A 24,279-nucleotide genomic window follows, 5' to 3' on the forward strand; every position below is an offset into this window, starting at 1 on the left:
ACTGTACCAGTGCACTAAATGTGACCTCCATAACTTTTAAATTAAGAATTTATGCTGGCTTGAAATTTATGAAATATTTCAGCATGAAAGAAAGCCTTTTTCCCTCAGGAAAATTGAGCAATAAATCACAGCACTGTGGATTTACTGCCCTAGAGCCAGCGAGAGATAGGATTTTTTTTTTTTTTTTTTTTTTTTGCTTCATTCTGAAAAAAAAAAAAAAATGTAATCATATAAGACAGCTTAGCTGCTATCCTCCCACTCTCTAGAATTTTTAATTTCAGCTGTTTCTGCTTGGATTTATTTCCAATATTCCTGCTCGGCTTTTCAATTTCCTCAGTTATTAAATTTTAATTCAGTGCATTAGCATTTAAATTAAAAAAGGGTTTATTTTATCGAAATCGTTGGCCAGCCCCCATCCCATAGCACATGAATTGCCTGTTTCTGCCATTTGCACAAAATGTGAAATGCAGCTAATGTATTACAACTTACATTTGCACAAATTTAGAAATAAAATTTCTGGGTTTGAAATAATATTTTCTTTCCAAGAAAATCCTTAATAAGAGAATGGAAAAGAACAACTTAACATTCATTTGGGAGGGGAGAGGAGGGTCCAATGGAACCAAAAATAGCCTTGCCCAGGTCCTAAGGAGACGCTGGTGTATAAGGAATGAATGGTGCTAGGAAAGGGGGCAGATATTCTTCTGAGGAACCTCTGTAAGTCAGCAGGAGGGTCTCTCGGCCCACTGTGCCCCAGCCCGTTTCATTTGCCATACAGGTGTTTGGTTAAAGTTGGGTCAACTCCACGTAGAATGATGGAGATGGAAGTAGAGGGTGAGCGTGGAGATGATCTGGTGGAACTGACATTCCTGTCCCCATTTTTACCTATGCAGAAGCGCCGGTCCGGGGGAAGGCAAGAGCTTGCCCCAGGTTCAAACCGAGACCCAGACAGAACCAAGGCAGGAAGCTGCATGTCCTCTAGGAGCACATGGCCCAGTGGTGGCATCAGCAGGAGAGTTTCCATTACTTACGCGATCACTACACATACCTGACCTGCGCTTAGTACTTTACCTGCATTGCTGTATTCAGGGTCATGGTGACCGGCCCTTTGGACAAGATCTCAGGGCTGAGGGAGTGTCTCATGGACACTCAGGAGATGCTGACTTGCAGCGTGGGATTCAGATCAGACCCAAGACAGGCTGGGGAAGACCCCTGGTGCTGTCCTGGCTAGCTCTGCCGCTTGCTCACCTGCTGAGTAATCTTATCCAAGTCACTCGGTTTTTCTATGCTTCAGTTTCCTGGACCCAGTAAGTGGTGGTAAGTGGTGGCTTTTGTAACTGTATCTAAGGTTGTTAATGATTACTATTATTACAGCTGAACCCATGCTAAGTACTTTTACATTACTGTATTTAAGTTATCTTTTTAAGTCTCATGCCAGCCCCCTGAGGTGTGTCCTGGGATTGCTGGATTGCCATTTTGCAGATGAGGAAACTGAGGCCTTGAGAGTAGAAGTGACTTGCCTAGGAACATACAGCTAGAACATGGCAGAACCAGGACTCAAACACAGACCACCTGACTCTAAACCCTGTGCTCTTAAACTTGAGTTCAAATTGAGATCAAGTCCAATTACACTGGATAAAGATGAATTTGTGGTTTAGGTTGGATCACATGAATTTGCTGGTATTACACTGTTTGGACCTAGGAAAATGGCTGTGTCAGAGGTGCAGTTGAATTTGAGCAGTAGTGATCGATTGCTATGATGTATTGATTGGTGACGACACCCACCAAGCTGGCCTGGCACCTTAGGGATCTCTACAACAGAGAGTTGGTGCCTTGAGCACTGCAGGCTTCAGGTGGCTGTCCCCTGTCATTATGGTGGGTCTAGACTCAGCCAGACCCAGGTGCTGTGATATTGACTTGTGCTGTCATTGACATCTCTTACTGTGCCCATTGTCCCTCGGCTCCTAAAGGGACATTTCACACCCTGTCGAGGTAACCCCCCTCCTCCAGTGGCTCTGTTTCCTCATGCACCACCTTAGTCTCTGCAGAGGGATTTGTTTAGGCAACTGTTTGAAGATGTTTAGCATTTTGTCTTTATTTTATAAAAATGGGTGGAAAACAAATGAGTGTTGTTAGCAGAGATACAAAGCTCAAGTATTTATTGTAAGCATCATCAAAGGGAAACGTAGCTGGGGATGATCAGATGTGCCAAAACAGAGACTCTTCACCCCTCCCCCGTCACGTGTCCACTGTACTTGAACTGGTCAGCTCTGTGTGAAATTGTGAAGGAAGGAAAAGGACAAAAAAGACTACATTGAAATGATGTATGAAATACTAGAAATAGGTGCTCAGAGTTGAGTCTGAGAAACGAGAGGTCATTGGGCATTTTACAATTGTTTTAGGCTCTCTGGGGCAGGATTCCCACCCCCTACCACTTGTATCTCTTACGATACGGACAGGAAAACGAGGTCTTCCCGCTCACCTTACAGACAAATTTTGAGGAATGCAAGATGTTGGAGAGGGGCTGTAATTGATCCTGTTCTCTCGCCTGCAGTGAAATGATATGCAAACCATTTTCTGCTTTGTTTCTCTTACTGAAATAATACACCGGCATCCCATTAATTTCTCCCGCCCAGGCCTCACATGTCTACCTCCCTGTCTGTCCTTCATCTTTCCACTGTCCTAGTGTGGGCAACAGGAGCAGTGTGAGCTCACCCCACTTCCCGAGTGGCTCTCCTAAATGTTGGCGGGGGATAATATATTACTGAGCTGAGGAAGGTGGGCACTGGAGTGGCCCAGACCGGGGCTACTTGTAGCTGTGGGGTGTTGGGTAAATGACTTAGACAGACACTGAGCCTCACCTGTAAAGTGGGATATGTTGGGGGACCTATTGAGAGGATTAAATAAGAGGCATTTCATGTCACCCATTAGCACCTCTGGGATGTTCTTCAGGGGGAGCGAGTCTGGGTGCCCACAGGGACCAGGCTGGAGGGCCTGGGATAAGGTAAGAGGGAGGGGTAGAGACTAGAAAACCAGCTACGTCAGCTCTAGCTGACTGTGGTGTTGTGGGACTGTGCGTTGCTGGATTAACTGGTTTTTGAAGAGACGCTGAAATGGGGCCTTTTGTGGGGGAGGTGAAATCCCTTTATTTTTATATATTTACTCTTTGGATCCAAGTCCGCCATCTGGTTTTGCCAGTCTGCAACTTCCCGTAAGCACTCATCAAAAGGTAGCTGCTGCTGTGTTTATTTTAGGTCCTCAATCCTTCATCCACAGTCCTGAAAAGCTCGGCAGCAGAAAGAGTTTTTGTAACTGTTGAGGTGGCAGAGGTTGACTGAAGGGAGAAGAGGCTGACTGCCATCTCCGTTTGTCCCACGTCGGGCTGACTGCACAGGTTTCACCACAGAAATATCTGTGTGCTTGAGTCCTGGGGGCTCCTCAGACCCTGCCCGGGTGGTTTCCAAACACAGAGCACATGTGCCAACGTCGCCTTTCTAAAATTGGAAGGATTCTGAATTTGGGAACAAATGTGTGCCACAGAGTTTTGAACCTACATTATTTGAATTGTGAACACTATTATTTTAAGTGTTTTCGCGAAGCTAGGGAATGCATCTTCAACCAGGGGTGATGGAGAAACCTGGGCGTTCCCCCCATGTTAGCAACCTCCACATCGAGGTCCCCCCCAGCACTGGCCTGGGAGTCAGGAACCCCAGGTATTTGTCGTTCAGTCCTCGGGAGACTTCAGGCGGCTCCCTCCTTGCCCCGGGCCTCAGTCTCTCCATCTGAACCAGAATTTTATGATTTCTGAAAACTGCATTTGATCAGCCTATTTCCCCTCCCCTCACCCCTAAATAAAGAGATTAAGAACGGCCACTCTCTATAGCCTCCCCCTGCTCAGAGGGTTTGGGGACAGAATATTTTAACATAATAGGATTTCCCCCCTCGATTGGTAGGAATAAATCTGTGGCTACTGTTTTATTGGAAATCCCAGCTGAAAATAAAAATGGTGCAATCCAATCTCAGATTTAGCTGGTTACTTACTTTTCAGCGAGTCCCTCGGGCTCTGTGGTTACGGGGTTTGTGTTGGCAGTGGGTGCTCAGCTGGATTTAAAGGGCCAAGCAAAGTCGGGTTGGGGGTGTGCTGACTCCCTGTTGCCACTGGGGGCATATTTTTCCAGCCTTAGAGGAAGGGAGCAGGGAGGGGGTCGTGGCCAGCTCATCCCTGTGTCTGAAGGATGGCTGGTGTTGAGTGGCAGGCAGACAGTGGGTAGAGTCTGTGCCTTCCCCCTTGGCTGATGCACGTGTCTGGGTTTCTTTTGCAGGCTGACGGAGCCAGTGCGGCTGGAAGGAAAAGCACGGCGAGCAGGTACCTTCCCCGGCCCCGGCCTCACAGCTAACAGCCACCTCTCCCTGGTCCCCCTTCCGCCTGAGATGGTGCATGGGCCAGACCAGCCCCCTTTGCTGGGAAGGTCCCATACTTCCCTGGAGGATGTGCAGTTGTGGGTGGCACTGTCCAGGCCTCCTGGTATCTTTGGGCATCTGTGACTGGAACCAAGGATGACTCAACCCAGAACTGGCCTCTGGCTGCTCCTGCTCAAGTTGGGGGGAACTTCGGGGGGAACCACAAGACTAAGCAGAATGAACTAGGCTTGAATGCCACCCCAGGGGAGCCAGTCCCATCCCAGTCTGGAACCCATTGGCCTGGCTTGAGTCCTGGCTTGCTCCCTTGAACCAGTCACTCCAAAGCAGGGGAATGGAATGCCCTGCTGAGCTAGACCAGGGGCTGGCCTGTGGGGGAGGGCTGGTCCCCAAATGAAAGCTGGGCTCATTACCAGAGAAGGTGGGAAGAGATGCTAGACTAGCCCATGCAGTGGACGTCTACCCCAGTGGTACGTGTTAGTGCTGCTGCTGCTCCCTCGGGTGGATACTGGAGGCAAGAAGAAGTCAAGGGACAGACAGGAGAGATGGAACAGGCTCTAGGATCACCTACTGCAATTGGGGTCAAGCAGAGGAATTAGCCCATGGAACAGTATATTTTTTTTAATGTTAATAGATTTTTGTAGAAGAAAGGGGTTCTGTGGCCCAATAAGTTTGAAGGACAGTGGGTTGAACACACTCCACTGATCTCTTCACTGTGGACCTTGCCAGAACCTCTCTTGTGCTAATGTGTGTGCTTGAAAACACCCAAGACAGAGAGGAGAATGCCAAGTTTCTCAAACGTACGTAACCGTGGACCCGTTTTGTTGAGGTGCATCCCACAAAGCCAGTGTTCCTTGGGACAGGCCTTGGGATACCATGGGAGCTGTTCAAGTTCTTCGAGCAGAAGAGCAACATGTTTCAGAAGGATCACCCTGGCAATTGCTCATGGAGTGAAGTGGAATAGAGGCAGTGACACCAGGCTGGAGGTCATTGTGACCCACATAACCCAGCCCCAGGTGTCTCCCACCCACCTCCCCAGTGTCAGGCTCCCCCTCGCTGGTCTGTGTTGGCTTCCTGATCTTCTCTCTGTTTCTCTAACACTCTCAACCTGGGGTCAGCCAAGTTTACCTGAAAAGGGTCAGACAGCAGACCATGGTCTCTGCGAGTTTCTCGACTTTGCCCACGTAATGCAGAAGTGACATAGATTATACGTAAATACACAAAGGGCCATGGTTGGCTGGCCCCTGGCCTCAGAGCCTTGCAGCTGAGGTTCCTTTGCCTGGAGGGTTCCTTTCTCTGATTTTTCCATAATTAGGACCCTTTCATCCTTCAGGTCTGGATTCTGTCTCCCCTTCTGCATAGAAGCCTTCCCTGACCTCCTTCAAGGACCTGTGACCTGTTTATGCTCTTTAAATATTTCACTTGTGCATTTTTCTCTGCCTCTTCAGTGCCAGCCCTGTAAGCAAGGGTCATGTCTGTCTTGTCCACTGTTAGGGACTGGCCTATAGCAGGTGCTCAGTGAGTGTTTATGGGCTGGATGTGCTGAGTGAGATGGGAGAAGATGGGGGACATGTGCAGGGATTATGGGTGTGGGCTGGCATAGAGGGGTGGGTGGCCGAGCTTTGGCCTGTGAACACAGGTGGTGACCCATGTCATGACCAGCAACTGCCCAGCACCTTGTGTTTCTCTCTTGTGCCCTTGGAAGAGGGATTTTGCGTGAGGACAGTGTATGCAACTGTGGCCTGCGGGGCAGTGGGAGTCTTGAGATGAGTGGTACCTGGTAGTGCTTCCTGGAATATCAGGGTTGGAAGGGACCTTGGGCTTTGTCCGGCCCCTCCCTCTCATTGAACACGTTGGGAGGAGAGGCCCTGCTTAGGGTCACATGATGAGTAAGTGGCCGTGTCAGGCCTTAAAGCTGCCAAAGCCAGGTGCTTTCTATACTCAGAAGCAGTGGGCTCAAGTGAGGGTCTAGCAGGCCTCTCCCACCATCCTCCCACATTCATCAAGCACCTGCTAGGTTAGGCCCAGTGCTGTGTGCAGTGGATCAGATGGATTTGATGCTAATCTATTTATCCAACAGATATTTGAGTGTCTGTCTGCTGCGTGGCAGGCACTGTTCAAAGTGTTGGGTCTACAGCAGGAGGGAACAGACAAAGCTCCATCCGTGTCTGAGGACTCTCACGCAGATGGGGTCCTTGCTTTCATGCATGAATCTGTCCCACACCAGCGTACCTGCCTGTTGATCAGAGGACAGAGTCGGGTTTCTCTATAGTCAGAGTGGCTGCCAAAGCTCTGCATTGAGCCTTCGCAGCCCTCGGCTGCAGGGGGAGGGAGAAGAGTGCTGAGGCAGGTTAGAGATGCTGGCCCCAGTCAGTGGAGTGGGCAGGTGGCATGTGTGTCATCTGTTTGCTCCCCCTGACTAGCCTAGGCTTGAGTATACTCAGTTATGGAGCCCCAAATTATTACCAAGGTGCCAGAATATACACCAGGAAGGACCAATCCAAACCTTAGGATTGTGTGTAACTTGAAGAAGTTTCTAATAATAACTACAGTCAAGTCAACACTTACATGTCAGGCTCTGGGCTAAATGACTTACATTTATTAACTTACTATTAATTTATGTAATCTTGTTGTTCTCACTTTACAGATGAGGAAGCTGAGGCACAGAGAGGTTTACGGGGTTCAGGCTGCCCAGTTGGAAGTGAGCAGTACAGCCAGGATGTTTCCCTAGGTCTGAGTTCTCCAATGCATGTGCTTAACCACTGTGCCCTTCACTTCTTGGTATGACGTGATCCGTTAACAGGTGTACACAGGGACCATTAGGGGCCAAGGGCTGTGCTGTAGGCTGGAGGCTTGTCAAGAAGGCAGGGACTCCGAAGGAGCTATCAAGTGAGTTTATATTGATTCTGTCATTAAAGCTAATAGAGTACCTTTGAAAGACCAAAGCAGAAATGTTATATAGTGACCCAGCATTTACTCCGAGAAGTGCCTTATGCATTAAACATCTAGAGGATTTCAACGTAGGCCTTAGCTGATGTTGGTGAATTCGACCCTGGCCTCGGGTTAGATTGGCCGGGTGGGCTTTAGGCCTGTAGACACTTTGTGGAGCATTTGACTCACTTAGTCCCCCTTTCAGTTGGGGAAACAAAGGCCTAAGGCTGCCTGAAGTCAGATGGCCCTGGTCAGGAATGACCTTGAGGGACCCGCAACCCTCTGACATGGCCTTCCACACTCCGCTCCCAGGCATGCCTCCGCCCACTCTGTTATACACTGGTCTCTGCTTACGTCCCAGCGCCTACTTTTGGCCCTGAAAACCTGATTTTGTTACTTCTCCAGAAGGGCTCTGGCTAAGCCCCAAAACCAACAGCATGGGCTGCTAAGGAATTAGTGTTAAATTGAGGGGGACAAGGAGAGCTGGTGTTTCTGATCCTAAGAGACACCCGAATGTGGTTTGGTTTACTTCCCTGTAACCCAGGCTGGGTTGATTTTACAAGACCAGTGATCCCAGCACTTGAGGTTAATGCTGACCTTGTGTACAGGTTACAAATCACGGAGCCCAGCTGCAGCCAAACCTCACTTATATTCTCAGGGGGAATGGGGGCTGCGGGGACCTTGACTATGGAAAATTCTAAAGGAAATGCGGTTTTCATAATCAAGTAAATGCAACTACAAGCTTGCTATAAGGAAGAATTATGCCTTTTTTTATTTTTTTTTTTTAAGGTTTTCAGAGCTGGAAGGACTCCAGATAATCTAGTCCAATGCTCTCATTCCAAGGTAGGGAAACCAGGGATAGAAAAGGTTAAGGGATTCATTTGTTGGCTGTGTGTACCAATTGCCTAACAGGTGATCAGGATCGAGTAGACAGGGATATTGTCGGGGTGAGGAGAAAACAAAAAACTCAGCCTTAGCCATTCGTTCTACAAAGACTTAACTGAGCACCTGCTAAGTGCCAGAGTCTGACCTAGTGCTGAAAATACAGCAGCGAACAAAGCATACAGAATTATTGGCCTGTGGAGCTGATGTTCTAGTGGAAGTGGAGGAGACATAATAAGTAAATAAAATCTGTAGTATGTGATGTTGTAAAAAGTGCTATGGGGGAAAAGCAGGGAGGAGGATTAGTGAACCAGAGGGAGTATTGCATCGCCAGGAAGCTGACATTTGAACAAGAATCTGAAGGAGATGAAGGACTGAGCCAAGTATTCATGGGGGAAGCACATTCCAGACAGAACAATAGGTGCAAAGGCCCTGGGGCAGGAATGTGTACATGATGTTGGAGCAACACCAAGGAGGCAGATGTGGCTGTGCAGGCTTTGGAGGCTGTTGTCAGGACTTTGGCCTTTATCCTGCATGAGGTGGGGAATCCCTGGGGATTTTGAGCAGAAGAGTGGCATGAATTTGGTTTTAAAAGGATCATCCTGGCTGCCAGAAGAAGAATAAATGGCAGAGGCAAGATGTTATAAGAAATGTTACCGAGGGTTCAGGACAAGCAGGATCTTAGAAGGAAGTGAGTTTCTAAAATGTTATTTTTTTCAGGCCTAAGGAATCCAGTTTCACAAAGCATTGTGTGAGTCCTGCATTCCAGGTACACAGCCTGCTTGGTCCTGGGATAGCGTGGAACAGCTGTTACCCCTGTGGCTCCCACTCTCCATGCTTACTCTGTAGGCATCTGTCTTCCTTGTCTTCTCTCTAGCCCCGCTCAGGGCCAAGCAGGTTAGCACAGTGTTGAAGAGCCCAGGCTGCCTAGGTTCAGATCCTGGCACTACCCACCTCCTTGCGCTAGTCACTTGATTCAGTTTCCTCATCGGTAAAATGGGAATTATATTAGCGCCTCCTTCATAGTGTTGTCAATGATAATAATACTAGTAAGAATTTTAGTATTATTATTTTTTAAAGATTTTATTTTTTTATTTTTAGAGAGAGGGGAAGGGAGGGAGAAAGAGAGGGAGAGAAACATCAATGTGTGCTTGCCTCTCACATGCTCCCAACTGGGGACCTGGCCCGCAATCTAGGCATGTGCCCTGACTGGGAATCGAACTGGCGACCCTTTGGTTTGCAGGCTGGCACTCAGTCCACTGAGCTGTACCAGTCAGGACTTAATATTACTATTATTAAGCGAAATAACAATTTAGTAATATTATTAAGTGTAATAATAATATATATACCTTTATCACATAGTAGGCATTCAATAAATGCTTGTTTTTATCACCACATTACCACCATGCTGGATTCCATTCCAGCAGGGGGTGGCAATTGATTTCTTGTAGAGCCTAGATATTGGAGAGAGGGATGGAGGTGGGGCTGGGGGTGGGGATGGAACTCGAATTTGTTGAGGGCCTACCACGATCCACCTGCTGTATTATGCAGTATGTCCGTATCTCGTTTTATCCTCCCAGCGGGGTCCTCTGAAGCAGTGCTTGCGTCCCTCTGTGTTGGAGGGAATTGAGGAGTAGATGTGTCCCATGTCACCCAAATAGTCAAATGGCTTTGGGCCAGGTTGAGTCTTGTCATTTAAGCCCTGATTTCTTTACGGGTGCATCATTTACTGGTGTATGTGTGTGGCTGCATAATTATTTTTTGAATAATGTAGTCTTATTGTTTAGCATTTTGGATTTCAATAGTAAAATTAAAGTAGCCCTAAACACACATATACTACATTTGCACAAAGTCATAGCAACAGTAGGTCCAATGCTAGTCAGTGATCAGTATGGTATCAGCAGAATGAATTACTTAAGAACTCAGGGTGTATTTTGGTCAGGTTGTATATTCCATCTTGACTCTAGTTTTATGCTCCTCTTATTGGAGCTTACTTGATTTCCAGAAATGTGTATTCTCACCCTACCAAACTTTGGACAAAGTGGGACCACAGAAATCATAAATTACAGGCTGACTCTGAAAGTTCAATTCCAAAGTGGGAAGAGGGGTCAGTTGCTTCTCTGGTGGGCAGGTTTCACTCTCTGCTTTATTAGTTACTGTTCAACCTGGACTCTGCAGATAGGGCGAATTCCTGAAAAGTCACCCATTCTTAGGTTCACCCTGTGGAGACAGCCACAGAAATGAAGACTTACTTATGCACATCAAAATCGGTGAATCATTTTTGCCAAATGGCCCTATGGCTCTTGAGCTTGAGGTGATCCTGCAGAGTGAAGTGACAGGTGTCTAGGGGCCTTCTGTTCAGTCCGCCTACCCAGCTTGGGTCTCCCCTTGCACTCCTTGAGCAAAGCAAGAAACTTCTTGTGACGCTGCAGCTATCAGTTCAGAGTGTTCGGAAGGCTTGCCTTGTCCTGAGGAGCGCAGTCTTGAGAATGGTAACTAGAATCATCTGACCTGTTCACTTCTTGAGGCCCTAAGTGACAGAGGCCCTTGATCTGAGAAAGCAACTCGGGAAATTTCCACAACCTCATCATCTGTCTGGCTCTGCCAACAAAACAGAAGAATCCTCACCCTTGCCTTCAGCTTCCTCTGGGTTCTGTGCAGCATGTGATGGTTAAGAACGTCGGTATAAGGCACACCCACCTGGACCACTCCTGCCTTCCCCTCTGGCAGTGAACTTGGCCGCAGTGTGTGTCCGCTGCTCTCCCCTTCATCGCTGCTCCACGGACTGGGGCCATGCCCTCCACTCCTTTTGTCTTGATGGGACCTAAAAATCCCTTCTACACTCATTTATGAGTGCTCCATCTATGGCCTAACAGCTCATCTTTTCCATTGTTTCACCGAACTTTTCATATATTGTCTAGCAAGTGCTTGGTAAGGATGGGGGTAAAGAAAAACCCTAGCATTTATTGAGCCCTGCTATGTGTGGGGGGCTATGCTGGGCACCTCTGTGCAACCCTGTGCTTTAATCTTATACACAACCCTTGGTGGTCAGCGTTCACATCCCCGGCTGGCACGTGGGAGAGGGCACTGCAGGCAGCTTAGGAGCTAGGCTGTGGTCCAGGCATGTAGTTTATCATCCCGATACCTTAGGAGGACCTGGGCTGTGTAGTTAGGAGTCTCCTTGGTGTGTCGGGGCGGTGTGCCCCTGGGCAGTGAGGGCAGGGCTGGGTGCTCACCCTAGAGTGTGTGGACAGAGCTGGCTATGCCTTACAAACGTCCGTCTTCCGACAGCTGGCCTCCTGGACTAGTGGGTGGACCCCTGAGGGGAGGAGGCCAGATGTAGTGCCAGGGAGGGGCACACTGGAGGGATGGCAGCTGGACAGCTCTGGGCATCATTTGTCAGGGTGGGCGGGATGTGGGAGGGGAAGTGGTCCTCTTGGGTAGAACCTTTCATTCCAGGGAGAAAGTGGCCAGCGGAGTTGTAATGAAAAAGGGGTGGTAGCTGAGGCACAGCCTGGCAGGAAAAAACGTGGGTGGCAGGGGGAGTGTATTTATTCTCTGTTTATACATCATCTAGTGTGGGACCAGCTTAGGGACTGCCCCTCTCTTCACTGATTGAGTTACCTGCCCTCTGGGGTCTGCTTTGGACCCATGGGTGCCCTGAAAGATGCAGAACAGTGGGCATGGGCCCCTCTGTTGCCACCCCTTCCCCACCTGCCAGTAAGCGGATTCTACCTGAACAAGAATTCCTGAGTCTACAGCGTCCCGACAGTTACGTGAGGGGAAGCGTGGTGAGGCGGGTCTCCAGAGAACAGTGCACCTAGCTAATGCATCTGATTCCTGCCATGGCCAGACCCCCTGGAAGACAAAGGCTGCGCTTTTGTTTAAGATGCTGTTAATATTTCTTTTCAGTGACCTAGGCCAGCTTTCCATGTACCAGGACACCAGTGAAAGAGATTTCCAGCTTTCCCCAGAAGGCCCCACCTGCTAAAAATCAGTTTGTGTTTGACAGCATTGCTTAAGACTCCTGCTTTTCTCTATTTTGGGCTTATAATAACCAAGGAATTAACTCTTAATATTTAAATCTTCATGCTGTCTTGCTGAACTGCAGCATTACCCAGCGTTGTGGCTGACTGACACCATACATTGAAGACAATTAAATTCCTAGGAATTTTCTCAAAAACTAATGGTAAATTTATGCATTGTAGGTTATTTTGAATTTCTAGACTGTTAAGAGTTGTTTAATAGGTTAATAGTTTTAATCTATTAATCTAATCTTTTCTACTTGACTATTTATTAAAATATATCAGTGATACATGACAGAAATGGAAGTGCAGATAATTCTGAGGGTTATTAAGGCCCGGGTGATGGCTTGAAGATTTGAAACACGGGCGGAATAGTAAATATAGACGCAGGCCTCATTACCAGGGTTTGTGGAAATGGGGGTTTTGTTGTAGGTTCCCTTTTTTGGTCCTTCCAGACTAGTGGACATTGCGACATTTATCCCTGTTATGCTTTCTGTCCTTGCAGCTAAAAACAGGAACCTCTTTCTATCCAAAGGACGTGTGTGAGCACAGCAACCATTTTGCAGCACGTCAGGGAGAGTTGGAGGTCAGCTGTGAACACAGAGCCCAAGTGTTTTTCTCTGTGGTAGAGATGGAGCCCCTCATTTTAAGCCTCTAGCATGTGCTCCATTCTGCCAGGACACTAAGGATACTAGGGGAGGCAAGGGAGTTTGTTCTCCATCTTTTAGAGCTTCTGGTCATTTGATCATTTATTTGTTCATTCAACAAGTGCTTTTTATTATTTTTCTATTGCCATGAGAACAGAAAACAAATTCTCAAAATGATCAAAAGCCCAAGTTGGAATTGGACAGACCTGGTCGAATCCTGTTTTTGTCCCTTGAAAGCTGTGCAAGCATGAAAAAGTCACTCTGCTTCTCTGATCCTAGGTTTTCTTATCTGTAAACAAAACTGCCTGCCATGTAAGGCATCGTGGAAGACAGTGAGACAAGAAGTGAATATGGGAAGCACCATGCCTGGGACATCATAGCCATTCAGTACCCCTTAGCCGTCCTTGTCCATATTTGCATTATCACCGGCACCTCTCACCCTTGGGTCGTGTTCTGTTGGCATCATTCAGCGGACGTCAGCTGACATCAGCCAGGGGCCAGCCACAGGACTACAAGACATAGCGGGGTGGAGCCCTTGCTCCCGGAGGTCTCCCAGAACCGTGCGGGATTAGTGGGAAGATTGGGGGCAGGAGCCCGTTAGATGCAGAAGGAGCATTCCCAGAATCACTGGTGTGAGACTGCAGGCCCCCTGAGACCTCAGCACCCCACCCATGCCCTGAGGACCCAAGCCTGCTAACTGATGATAGAAGGGTGACCCTGCATCCTCCAGAGTTATTGTCATTTTGCAGTATCAAATGATGACACAGTACACCTTACACTTAACATGCGTTATATCAATACACCTGGAGGGGGAAAAAGGCTGGCGTCGGTATTACCCAGCTACTCTATTTCAGCATTTCAGGGAGTAGGAAGTGTGTTACGTTTTGAGGAACTTTCCATTGGAAAGGTCATAGATAAGACTTTGACCCTTCAGAAATAAGCATCACATATTTATTCAGTTGACTCCTAGAAGCATCTCCAACCCATGTTACACCAAGGGACAATGGATGGGACATTGCTGTCTTAGTTCTGAGTGTCAATTGAAGAGGTTCAACCATCGACAGTTCATGAGTGGGTGGTGTTGAAGGGCGGCACCTGGAAGGCTGTGCTGGCATTGACCCTTCCAGGGCATGTGCCTTGGATCCTTAAATGAAGGGGCACTCATCGATCACCTGCCACATGCCAGGTGCTGAAATGTGACCATGAACCAATGGACAAAGTCCCCGTCCTCTCGTAGCTCATGTTCTAGTTGGGGTGACAGTGAAGAGGATGAGAAGTAACAAAGACGTTATATAAATGTAGGGTCAGTGCTGAGCAGAACGCGTGCCGCAGGGAAGGGGCTGTGGAGTGTCGGAGGCCTTGGACCAGGCAGCCAGCACGTCTCTCCTCGCGTAGGGATGTTTGAGTCAAGACCTGAAGGAGTGGAGGACTCCAGCCATGGAGGCCGCTGGGGAAGGGGAGAAGATTCCAGGCCAAGGAAAAAGGAAGCGTAGAGGCCCACCCAGGAGCTTGCCTGTATGGCCAGTGAGGGGGAACGAGAAAGGGGTGGTGATGGTAGCAGATGAGGTCAGCGGGCACGTGGGGCACATCACCGAGAGCCCTGAGGGTCAGGTGTGGAATACAGCTTTTACTCTGGAACTCTGGGTGAGATGCAGAACCATAAATGGATTTTGAGCCCAAGAGTGACGTGACCTGGCTTATTGTCATGGGATTGCTCCGGCTGCTGTGTTGAACATCAGTTCGGGGGTGTTGGGCTAGGGTAGGAGCAGGGAGACTGCCTGTGAGGTTATTGCAAGACAGAAGGAAAGAAGGCAGCTTGGACAAGAGTAGTGGCCATGGTGGGGGGTGGGGGTGGGGTAAGGAGTGTTTATTTTCTGGACATATTTTGAAGGTGGAGTTTATAGGATTTGCTGGTAGATTCAAGACAAGGATCATTCCAGGGTCTGGGCCTGAGGAGCTGGAGGGATGGAATTGTTAGTAAAGGAAATGGAGAAGACTACAGTTACTTGCTGGTGGCGTCTTAGACTCGGGGGTTAGTGGGAAGCGCCCAGAGTAGGAGTCAAAAGAACTGTTTCTTGACTTGGCGGGAGGGGCGTGGCAGCGGCTCAGTTTGGACCTGTTACATGTGGGTGCCTGGTAGGCATCCCAGGGGACGTGTCAGGCAGGCAGTTGGTGGTGCAGGTCTGGAGTTCAGGGGGCAGGTCCAAGCTGGAGATAGAGTTTGCAGTTCGTCTTCACATAGTTAATATTTAAAAGCGTGAATCTGGATGCGGTGACTTAGGGAGTAGATGTGGATAAAAATAGAAGAGGTTCTAGAGCAGATCCATGGGGCATGTCCGTGTCTAAGGGTTAGGCTGGGAAAGAGTAATCAGCAGAAGGCGGAGAAGGGGCCAGAAGACGAGAGGCCCACCAGTGAGCCCGCGCAAAGTGGGGCAAGAGTTGGACGGAGTGGGACACAGGCTCGTCCAAGGACTGGTTCAGTGAGCACTGAGACGGGACCATAGGAATGAGGTCACGGAGGTCACGGAAGGCCTCAGGAAGGACAGCTCTGGTGGAATGAGGGAGGCAGCAACCTCACGGGACTTGGACGCATTGCCAAGGAGGGGCTCACCAACATCTCAAATATATCATCCATTTGCACGCAGGTCATTGGTAGGTGGGCAGATGGGTAGAGCTGGAGGACTTGGTCAATGGACGGCCCCTGCAGCAGGGTAAACATGGCCCCTGAAGTCGTGGCCGGATGTGCGTTAATTCATTTAACACCCCATGCATCCATGCGTTCACGGAGAATGTGCTCAGGCACAGCTTGAGGCCAGTTAACCCTCATTCCTAATGAGTGGAGTCTTTAATGAAGTTGCATCCTGGTGGGAGTTAACCGAGTCATTATTTACCAGTGTGATTAGAGATTTTTCCCCTGACATTATTTCAGGTGGCTGAAGTACCAGAGTAAATAAGCAGTAGTCTTTGGACGGGGTGCAAGGGTCCTCAGGCTCAGTCTTGGGGTCCATATAGATGCACTGATCCCCATCCTGTGCAAGGAGATAAGGGGTCTGACCTTGACAAGGGCTTTGACGTCAGAGTCTAGCTCACAAGTTGTGCAGATGAGAAAACTTGAGTCAAGCAGGGACAGAACTGAAGTGTGGCGTGCTGAGGACTTCTCACAACTACTGCAACTTCGTAGAACTTGATAGAACATCAAACATTAGCATTTTGGGTGGAATGATGTAGAAATTGTGCCCAGAAACAGTTGTCTTGACTCCTGGGCACCTGGCATCACTGGGGACTCTTCCTCCAACATGGTCAGAAATGGCCTGAGTTCTTGGGCCTCAAATGTACTGATTTGTTATCTGGTTGCATTGCCTTGGGCTGCAGGGTTTAGCTGGACCTATTCCAGGCTGGGAGTTGGAAGAATTGTTTCCAGGCCAAGCTCATCACTGGAAGCTGTGTGACCTCAGGCATGCCATTGACTCACTGTGTTGATTGAGTCCCTGCTGTGCACCAAGTCTGGTGCGCAGGCAAGATGTGGATGTGAAGGGGCCTGTTCTGTGCTTCGGTTTCCGCCTCTGGGTCACAGGGCTCTTGAGAGCGGCAGGTGTGTTGGGCTGGGCCTAAGCACTTGGAGAACCATCTGGTAAGACCCAGAGGAAGAGAGTTGTTTCTGAAACCTCACCAGGCAGGCTCTGTGGGCATGTTCAGCTGGCCCGGTGCAGTAACAGGAATGAGGAAGAACAAAATAAAAGAAAGCTGAGGGTAGTGGAGGGCAGTAGTTTGCAAACTGAGCCACTTTGGAGCTATTTCTTCCAATTTAGTCTTATGCAGTGTATGAGTTTCCGGTAGCTGCTGTAACAAAAACCGGTGGCTTAAAATAATAGAAGTTTGTTCTCACTCAGATCTGGAGGGTGGACGTCCCAAATTGAGGTGTTGGCAGGGCTGCACTTCTCGAGGCTCTGGGGAGAATGGTCTCTGCCTCTTCCAGCTTCTGGTGGCTGCAACATTCCTTGACTTACAGCCACATCACCCTCCTGTCTCTCTGCAGCCATGTTGCCGCTGCCTCCTTCTCTGTATGATCCCCTCTTCTGTCTGTCCAGTCTCCCGTGTGTCTCTTATAAGGACTTGGCATTGCCTTAGGGCCCACCCAGATAGTCCAAAATGATCTCTTCTCAAAATCCTTAAATTAGTATCTGCAAAGAGCCCTTTTTCCAAATAAAGTCTCATTCTCAGGTTCTAGGGACTAGGATGTGGGCATATATTTAGGGGGACTACCTTTTACCCCACTACAGGGAGAAAGAAGCCCAAATGTGTATTCATTAGGCCAAGCTGTGCATATTTAAGAGAGAGTAGGGGTCCTGGATGCCTAATCAATACCACCCTCCTTGTTCAGGCCTCATGGGTGCTTTGGGGTCACTGCTGTGGGACCCCTCGGCCTTTCAGGAGCGCACTTTGTGAACTACTGTGTCAGTGGAAGGAGAGGGCTCTTAGGGAATTCCTTGGGCAAGGACCCACTTTGTCTGGCTTCTCTCCCAGCACTCTGGCATGAGTAGTAGCCAGCCACCACAGACGCCATGTACTTACTGAGAAATATCCTTTTAGTGCCGACTTTAGCTTTTATGTTGAAGTGTGATTTGGGTTAAATATAAAATTCATAGCATATCTTGAGCAACTATTTTGTAGTTATCTATATATAAATCTATTTTACAGAGACACAAATAGAATAGATTGTGGAGCGTCAGCATGTAGATAGATTCCGAGTGCTTTTCACTAATATACCTAATGATTCGTGCTGAGAATATCCAAGGGCTCCACTGTACATTTAAATGGATATAATTAAAATAACGAGCTCTATTTTAAAAAATGATCTATGAAAAAAACTTTTTTACAGAAGTTAGAAGGAGCTGCACCACTAATTCAAAGTGATATAAGTACTCCTGCAATTTCATTGTTATTAGGACACCTAATTAAATGCACAGCATCTGAGAAAAGCAACATTTGGGCTTGTAAATCTAAAGCATGAAGCCAGGGAAGAGAAGTTGCCTGTGTCCTCAGCGCAGCAAGGGGTCAAGGTGCCACGTTTAAGGGCGTCTGTATTGTGTGCCATCGTGCCTGTGGGCAAGGTGGATGAGACATTCAGAGAGGGGGTCTAACTCCATCTCCAGCAAGCTGGGCAGGCTGCCTGGAGGTGGGGTGTCGTCCTCATCATGACAGCTGCCATCCATGGAAATCTCTGTGCAAGCTCCCTGGCTCATCCCCTGCCGCCTCCCTGGTGAGGATCATAGTCGCCCTTGAACAGATAAGGAAACTGAGGCTCAGAGAAGGGAGTCTTTTGACCGAGGTCACAGGGTGTGTGGGCCCCCAGCCTTTCTGACTCCCACAGCTGCTTTCTCTCACTAGGACGTCATGGTGCTAGTGAGGTCCTTGAGAGCAGGAATGGGGGACACCAAGTCTGTTCTGATGGTATAGTCAAGTGCTTTCAGCACTCAGGCTGAGCTTCAGAACATGGATAGTGAAGAAAAGGCTGAGGGTGTTCTGGGAGGGGGCCTAATCTGTCCCTTCCCCTTCCCCATGGGCAGGTTGGACAGCCATTTCGGTGGGCTTCTTTGCTGGTCCTGGAAAGCACTGTGCTTGGAGCAACCAAGGTCAGGACCAGCGACGGTCAAGCGAGGGACAGTCCTCAGTGGCCTGCTCAGCGCCCCACCCCCACCCCCAGCCCTGTGGGCTGTGTTCTTGCCAGACTGGCACTGAGGGTTGGGCAGGACCCTGCCTTCCACCTTTGTGCCTAGTGAGCCCCAGAGCAGGCAGGACTGGCTGACCATTAGCACCCATGTGGTCTCATCTAGGGATAGGAATTTCGGCCGCTTCTGTTACCAGGTTCCACCAGGATGGTCATCTCTATGAGTCTATTTAGATGAGCTGTTGGATTTCCATTTTGGCAGTTGATCCTCACAAGGCTTTTTGAGTAGGTGTGGGGATTCCTGCTTCATGGACATAGAAACAGGCTCAGAGAGGGTCAAGGGGCTTGCTCACTGTCACCAGCCAGGAAGTGATATAGTTAGGATTTGCACTCCCTCTGGTCTGTGTCCTCAGCCCCTACACTGAGATCTGTGCCAGGTAAGCGCCTTCCCCTGAATCCTGTGCATGCTCCCCTTCCCCTCCCTTTCAAGACAGTAGATACCCATGGAACATCTCCCTTGGGGCCGCTGCCCTAGGCCCCATGCAGATATTGCCCTGCTGTCTCTGCATCACAGTGCTGAGGAATAAGTAGGTGCTGTGTTTCCCCATTGTAATGGTGTGAAGGCTGAGGCTCGCGGTGGGTGTGGGTGTGTGTGAAGTCCCACTTATTCAGAAACCCACAACTTGAGCAGGGCAGTGCCGAGGTTGGCCCTGGGATGATCTGGCCTCAAACCCTGGTGCTCTTTCCCTCTCAAGTCACATTTCATCCCCGCCAGGCCATCGGCCAGCCTCTGCTCTGGTGCTTCAGTGTCAGGGAGCTCCCTACCCCTAGCCTGTCCCCTCCTGTCACTGGCAGGAATGTTTTCCCTCCCTGAAGCTAGAGCTGTCTCCTTGTAACTTCTCAGACCTGTCCTGGTTATGGTCCGGGACCTCTCCGAACTCTAAGGCTTTTTTTCTGGGATGGGATAGGCATGACTCCCTCCCAGGGGGCATTGGACCTTAGTAGGGGACTTCTAGCTCAAGATATCTTCCGGAGGCAACAGCACCCAGAAAAGCCGGGAGCCTCCAATCCTCCTTCCCACCCACTAGCACCTACTCCGTTCTAGATGCTGAAGGGCAGGAATGGGTGACATGGGGCTGACGGGGGTGCAGGAGAGCACGCTTCCCTCTGAAAGTTTCTCTCCCAGTCCAGGTGTATTTCAGCTACGAGCCAGGATGCCTGCATCAGTCTTGGCGCCACTCCTTCCTACCCATGTGACTTTGGACGTTATTTCACCTTGTGCCTCAGTTTCCTCAACTGTAAATGGAGATAATACCAGGACTTAACTCTCAGGGCTGTTACTGAGGACGAGAGGAGTCAGTGTATTAGAACAGTGCCTGGCACACAGGGAACTCTATTGAAGTGTTTCTCAAATAAATAAAGGAAATCAATGCTGAGGTGATTGGATCATCCAGTTTTATGTTTCCCACGGAGAAGGGCATATGGTCAGACAGGGTCTGGCCCTGATGGGGCAAGCACACTGGGAGGGGGCGTCACTGTGCCCACTGGGTGCCGAAGATGTTCTAACTGTTCAGTAGTAACAGTAATGGTGGTTGTGTCTTGAGAGCTGTTATAGGCCAGGCACTGTGCTAAGTGCTTCTCAGGCGTCAGTTGATTGAAATCCATGTACAAACCCTGCTAGGTCCATTTTACAGTTGTGAAAACTGAAACTCAGACGTTAGGTAGCTGGCTCAAGTCGCAGAGAGGAAGTGGCTGACTCGCTAGGCCTCACCTGCAGCTGGTGTTCTTATCCACCTACCTTTTCATCCCTGTTCCGTTCATCTGAATCCTGGCCTGTATTAGTCAGCTCAGGCTGCCATACCCAGTACCGTACACAGGGCATTTTTTCCCAGTCCTGGAGGCTGGTGTCTGGGGTCAGGGCGCCAGCATGGCTGGGTTCTGGTGAGGACCCTCTTCCTAGCTTGCAGACAGCTACCTTCTCTCTTTGTCCTCACATGGTGGGGATAGAGTCAGAGAAAGATCTCTCTTCCTCTTCTAAGGCCACAGACCTATCAGGTTAGGGCCCCACCCTTATGACCTTATTTAACCTTAATTACCATGTGAAGACCCTCTTCAGGTATAGTCCCATTGGGGATTAGGACTTCAGCATATGAGTTGGGGGGTTGAGGACATCATTCAGTCCATAATACCTCCCCAGTGGCCTTTCTCTGACCCCTTCTTTGCTGGGGCCCTTCCTCTCTCTCTCTCTTTGTTCAACTTCTTCACCCTGGGAGAGAGCTGAGAGCTGGAAGGGACAGCAGATGTGATAGAACCTACCATGCTGTCATGATAGATGGAGCTGGAGCCCAGAGAGGAGAAGGGTCTTGTCCAAAGTCACACAGCAAGTCCACTATGGATCCAGGATCAGAACCTGGGTCCCTGCCTCCCCATTGGTATGCCAGTGGGTCTTGTCTTAGCAGGCCTTGAGGCTGGGCCTTGAGGATCACCGTGCAGATGCTTCTCTGGAGCGGTGGAGAAGGCTGGACACGGCCAGGGCAGCAGCCCAGGCCTGGAATATGACTTGATTTCCCACTTTGTGCACACCTTGGCTTCCCCACCTCAGAAGCAGGAGCAATGGTAACAGTCCCCTCCCAGAAGCATGACAGGCTCTTATGATAACACGGTTGAGGAGTAGATGGCAGGGACCTGACTTCATGCCTTGACCTGCCCTGGGCAAGTCATGATCTTGGCCTCGGTGTCCACATGCCCTGCCCACCTCAGAACTGAGCTCTTACCTTGAGGGTGTTTTCTGGTATCTGAAGAGCCACCTAGAGGCCAGCGTGTTAGAGGCCAAGTGTTGGCTCCAGGACATCTCAACCAACTTAGCCTTTTTGGCTTCTAGTTTCCCCATCTGTGGAACTGGAGCCGGGAAGAGCTTGGATGAGATGTCCAGGCCTTCTGCCAGGGAGCGAAGGAACAGCACCACACACTTTGCGCACGTGAAACCACTTAAACTCTCCTGCTCCACGTGCCGGTGGAGGAGTAGCAGCACCAGCCTCAGTAGATGCTTGTTAGGAACGTGGAATCTCAAGCCAGACCCCAGACCTGCTGACCCAGAATCTGCATTTTACCAACGTTCTCAACTGGTTTAGGTGCTGCACATTGAAGCTTGAGAAGTGATTGCCACCAGCCAAAGCTGCCCTTTTCGTTCTCTTATAACTCCAGTTACAGGAGTCACTGGGCACATGCAGACCTCCTGAGACCCCAGCTTCCCCATCTGTGAAATGGGTGGGGTTGGAGCCAGGCCAGCCCAGTGTTTTCAAACTGTGCTCCTTGGAGCCGCAGGCTTTCCTGGAGGACACTCCGGGGCAGCCATGGCCTTGGGCTTCAAGGGGAAGCTCCTGTGAGAGGTGGGTCTGTAGCTACAGATTTTGTAGCCCCCTGGGCTGGTGGGCTCCCGGGTAGGCCTGGGGGTGGGCATGGGGTCCAACTGAAAAGATGCCTCTTTTCCAGGGAGCGCTTGAAGCGCAGCCAGAAGAGCACCAAGGTGGAGGGGCCAGAGCCCGGGCCGGCCGAGGCCTCGCTGAGTGCCGAGCAGGGGACGATGACGGAGGTGAAGGTGAAGACAGAGGTGCCCGATGACTACATCCAGGAGGTGATCTGGCAGGGCGAGGCCAAGGAGGAGAAGAAGGCGGTCAGCAAGGATGGGACTGGCGACGTGCCCGCCGAGATCTGCGTGGTGATCGGCGGCGTCCGCAACCAGCAGACTCTCGGTGAGTGATTGCCCATCTGAGAGGGTTTGGGCTGGGACCAGAGTCCTGGGGAGAAGAGGCCCGGGGTCTCTGCCCCTCCCTGGCTGAGAGCCTTCAGTGGCTGCCCTCTGCCCTTGGCAAGAACTGGGCTCCTTAGGCTAACCTTGGCCTGCACAGTTCTAGTCTGGAGCTTTTTTCTTTTCACCTGATGTGGCAAAACCCTACTCATTATTTGAGACTTGTTGAGTCGAATGCATGGAACTCTGCAGACTGGTAAGTCCCCCATGCTGTGGGGCGCCCATGCCCCAGGTGGGTCTAGCACAGTCCATATAGCCTGGTGTCCCACGTGCCTGTCTGTATTTCCTCCTCCTCTGCTTGACTGTAGACTCCCGAGGACAGCTCCCCATACAGGTTCTGCTCAGGGGACATGCTCATTCAGGATGCAATTGGTGACAGACTAGTACTTTCCTCTGCCTCTTCTGATCTGGGCCAGGCTCAGAGAAGCTCTATGGAAATGAGCTTCTTAGAAATCATCTTTCCTCTCACTTTTCAGCATGAGCCAGGGGATACCCCTCAGGGGCTGCTTGCATTCCTGCCAGGTTCCCCAAGGCCCAACAGATATGTTTATTTAGCATAGGAGAGATGAGCCAGGTGGCGGGGATTGTGTCCAACTGGAGCGCCCACGCCTCATGTACAGAGGGGGGTCGCTTCTCAGCTGCGGCCGACTGTAACTAGGGGAGAGACAGGCTCAGTGTGGCCAGCTCTCTAGACGTGCCACCTGCCAGAAATGAGAATTTTCATGTGAATTCTTTTGGCTTTAAATGTTGGCAATGAATTCGACTTTTGAAATATGCCAAACAAAACATGCCTGTGGGTCAGAGTCATTCCATGGGCCAGAAGTTTGCAAACCCTTGTCTATAAACTAAAGTCCACATGCCTCAGCCTGGTGTCGAGGCCTTACCTTGTCTGTTTTAGAGTGCCTTCCTACTCGTGTCCCATGTTAAGTGTGTTCTTAAAAGTGCCATCATCTCCCTCTCCTGCCTGTCCTTCCTGGACTCATTCCTGACATCTAGGCTCATGTCCCATGTGTGGTATGGAGGGCCTAGTGGGGAAGTTCCCCTCTGTTTCCCCAAGTTTGGACTCAAGTCCTATTGCCTTTTCTTTCACACCTCTGGTAGTCAGCCTCGAGATCCCTATTCTACCTGTTGTTTTGCTGGTTTTGGCCACCATCAGCCCCACCTGGGTCACTGTGGCATCCCACTAACAGCCATGCCTTTGTATCCCCTTGCCCTCACCTGCCTTCCACGCTGGCTGCCAGGGGCCTTTGCCAAAACAGAACATTGAGCATGTCACACCTTGATTATAAACTTGGCATTCCCCCACTGTGTCTAGAGTCAAGGCCATAGCATGAAGAACCTCCATAGCCTGAGCCTTTTAACCTCCTTTCTGATTTCTGATCTTCCCGGACCTTTTGTTCCAGCACAGTCTGCCCTGCTGTAGTATTTCCTGCCCTTTGCCCTTGATGTTCCCTCTCCCTGGAATTCCTTTGACCATTTCTGCATGCCCCAATCCAACCCATCCTTCAAGGCCAACTTCATTGCCACCTCCTTCCAGAGGTCTTCCTTGATCTCTTCTGGTCAGAAGTTGTGTGTTGGTACCCTGTCTCTCACTTGTGCACTTCATATTATCTACTTTAGATTAGAGGTGCCCTGTCCATGCTTGTCACTGCCACAAGATTGGAAGCTCCTGGAGACGGAAGCTCCAGGATCTATCAGATCTATGTCCTTCTGCTCTCCACCCCCAACCCACAATACCTAGCAAGGTACTGGCTTCTAGGAAGCAGTGTTGACATTGGTGCTGTAACTGTCAGGATGGGGCTACGTTATGCCACAGTAACAAAGATCCTAAAAATAAAAAGTAACCTTGGTAGCTCAGAACAATGAAACTTATTTTTTAGTCATACTACATGTCCACTGTGG

At 49.7% G+C, this 24,279-nt stretch overlaps 1 protein-coding gene across 1 annotated transcript in view; it reads left to right on the top strand.

Annotated features, from left to right (window-relative positions):
- The window catches only part of ZNF618 (zinc finger protein 618), a 158,745-nt gene that overhangs the window by 87,823 nt on the left and 46,643 nt on the right, over nt 1-24,279 (top strand). The window contains exons 2-3 of the mRNA XM_090274609.1: nt 4,320-4,363; nt 22,062-22,321. Coding sequence (XP_090130735.1) covers nt 4,320-4,363; nt 22,062-22,321 — 304 coding nt within the window. The remainder of the gene's footprint in view (nt 1-4,319; nt 4,364-22,061; nt 22,322-24,279) is intronic.

Source organism: Furipterus horrens, unplaced genomic scaffold, assembly GCF_987537825.1.
Source record: "Furipterus horrens unplaced genomic scaffold, mFurHor1.1.pri manual_scaffold_4, whole genome shotgun sequence".
Taxonomy (NCBI): domain Eukaryota; kingdom Metazoa; phylum Chordata; class Mammalia; order Chiroptera; family Furipteridae; genus Furipterus; species Furipterus horrens.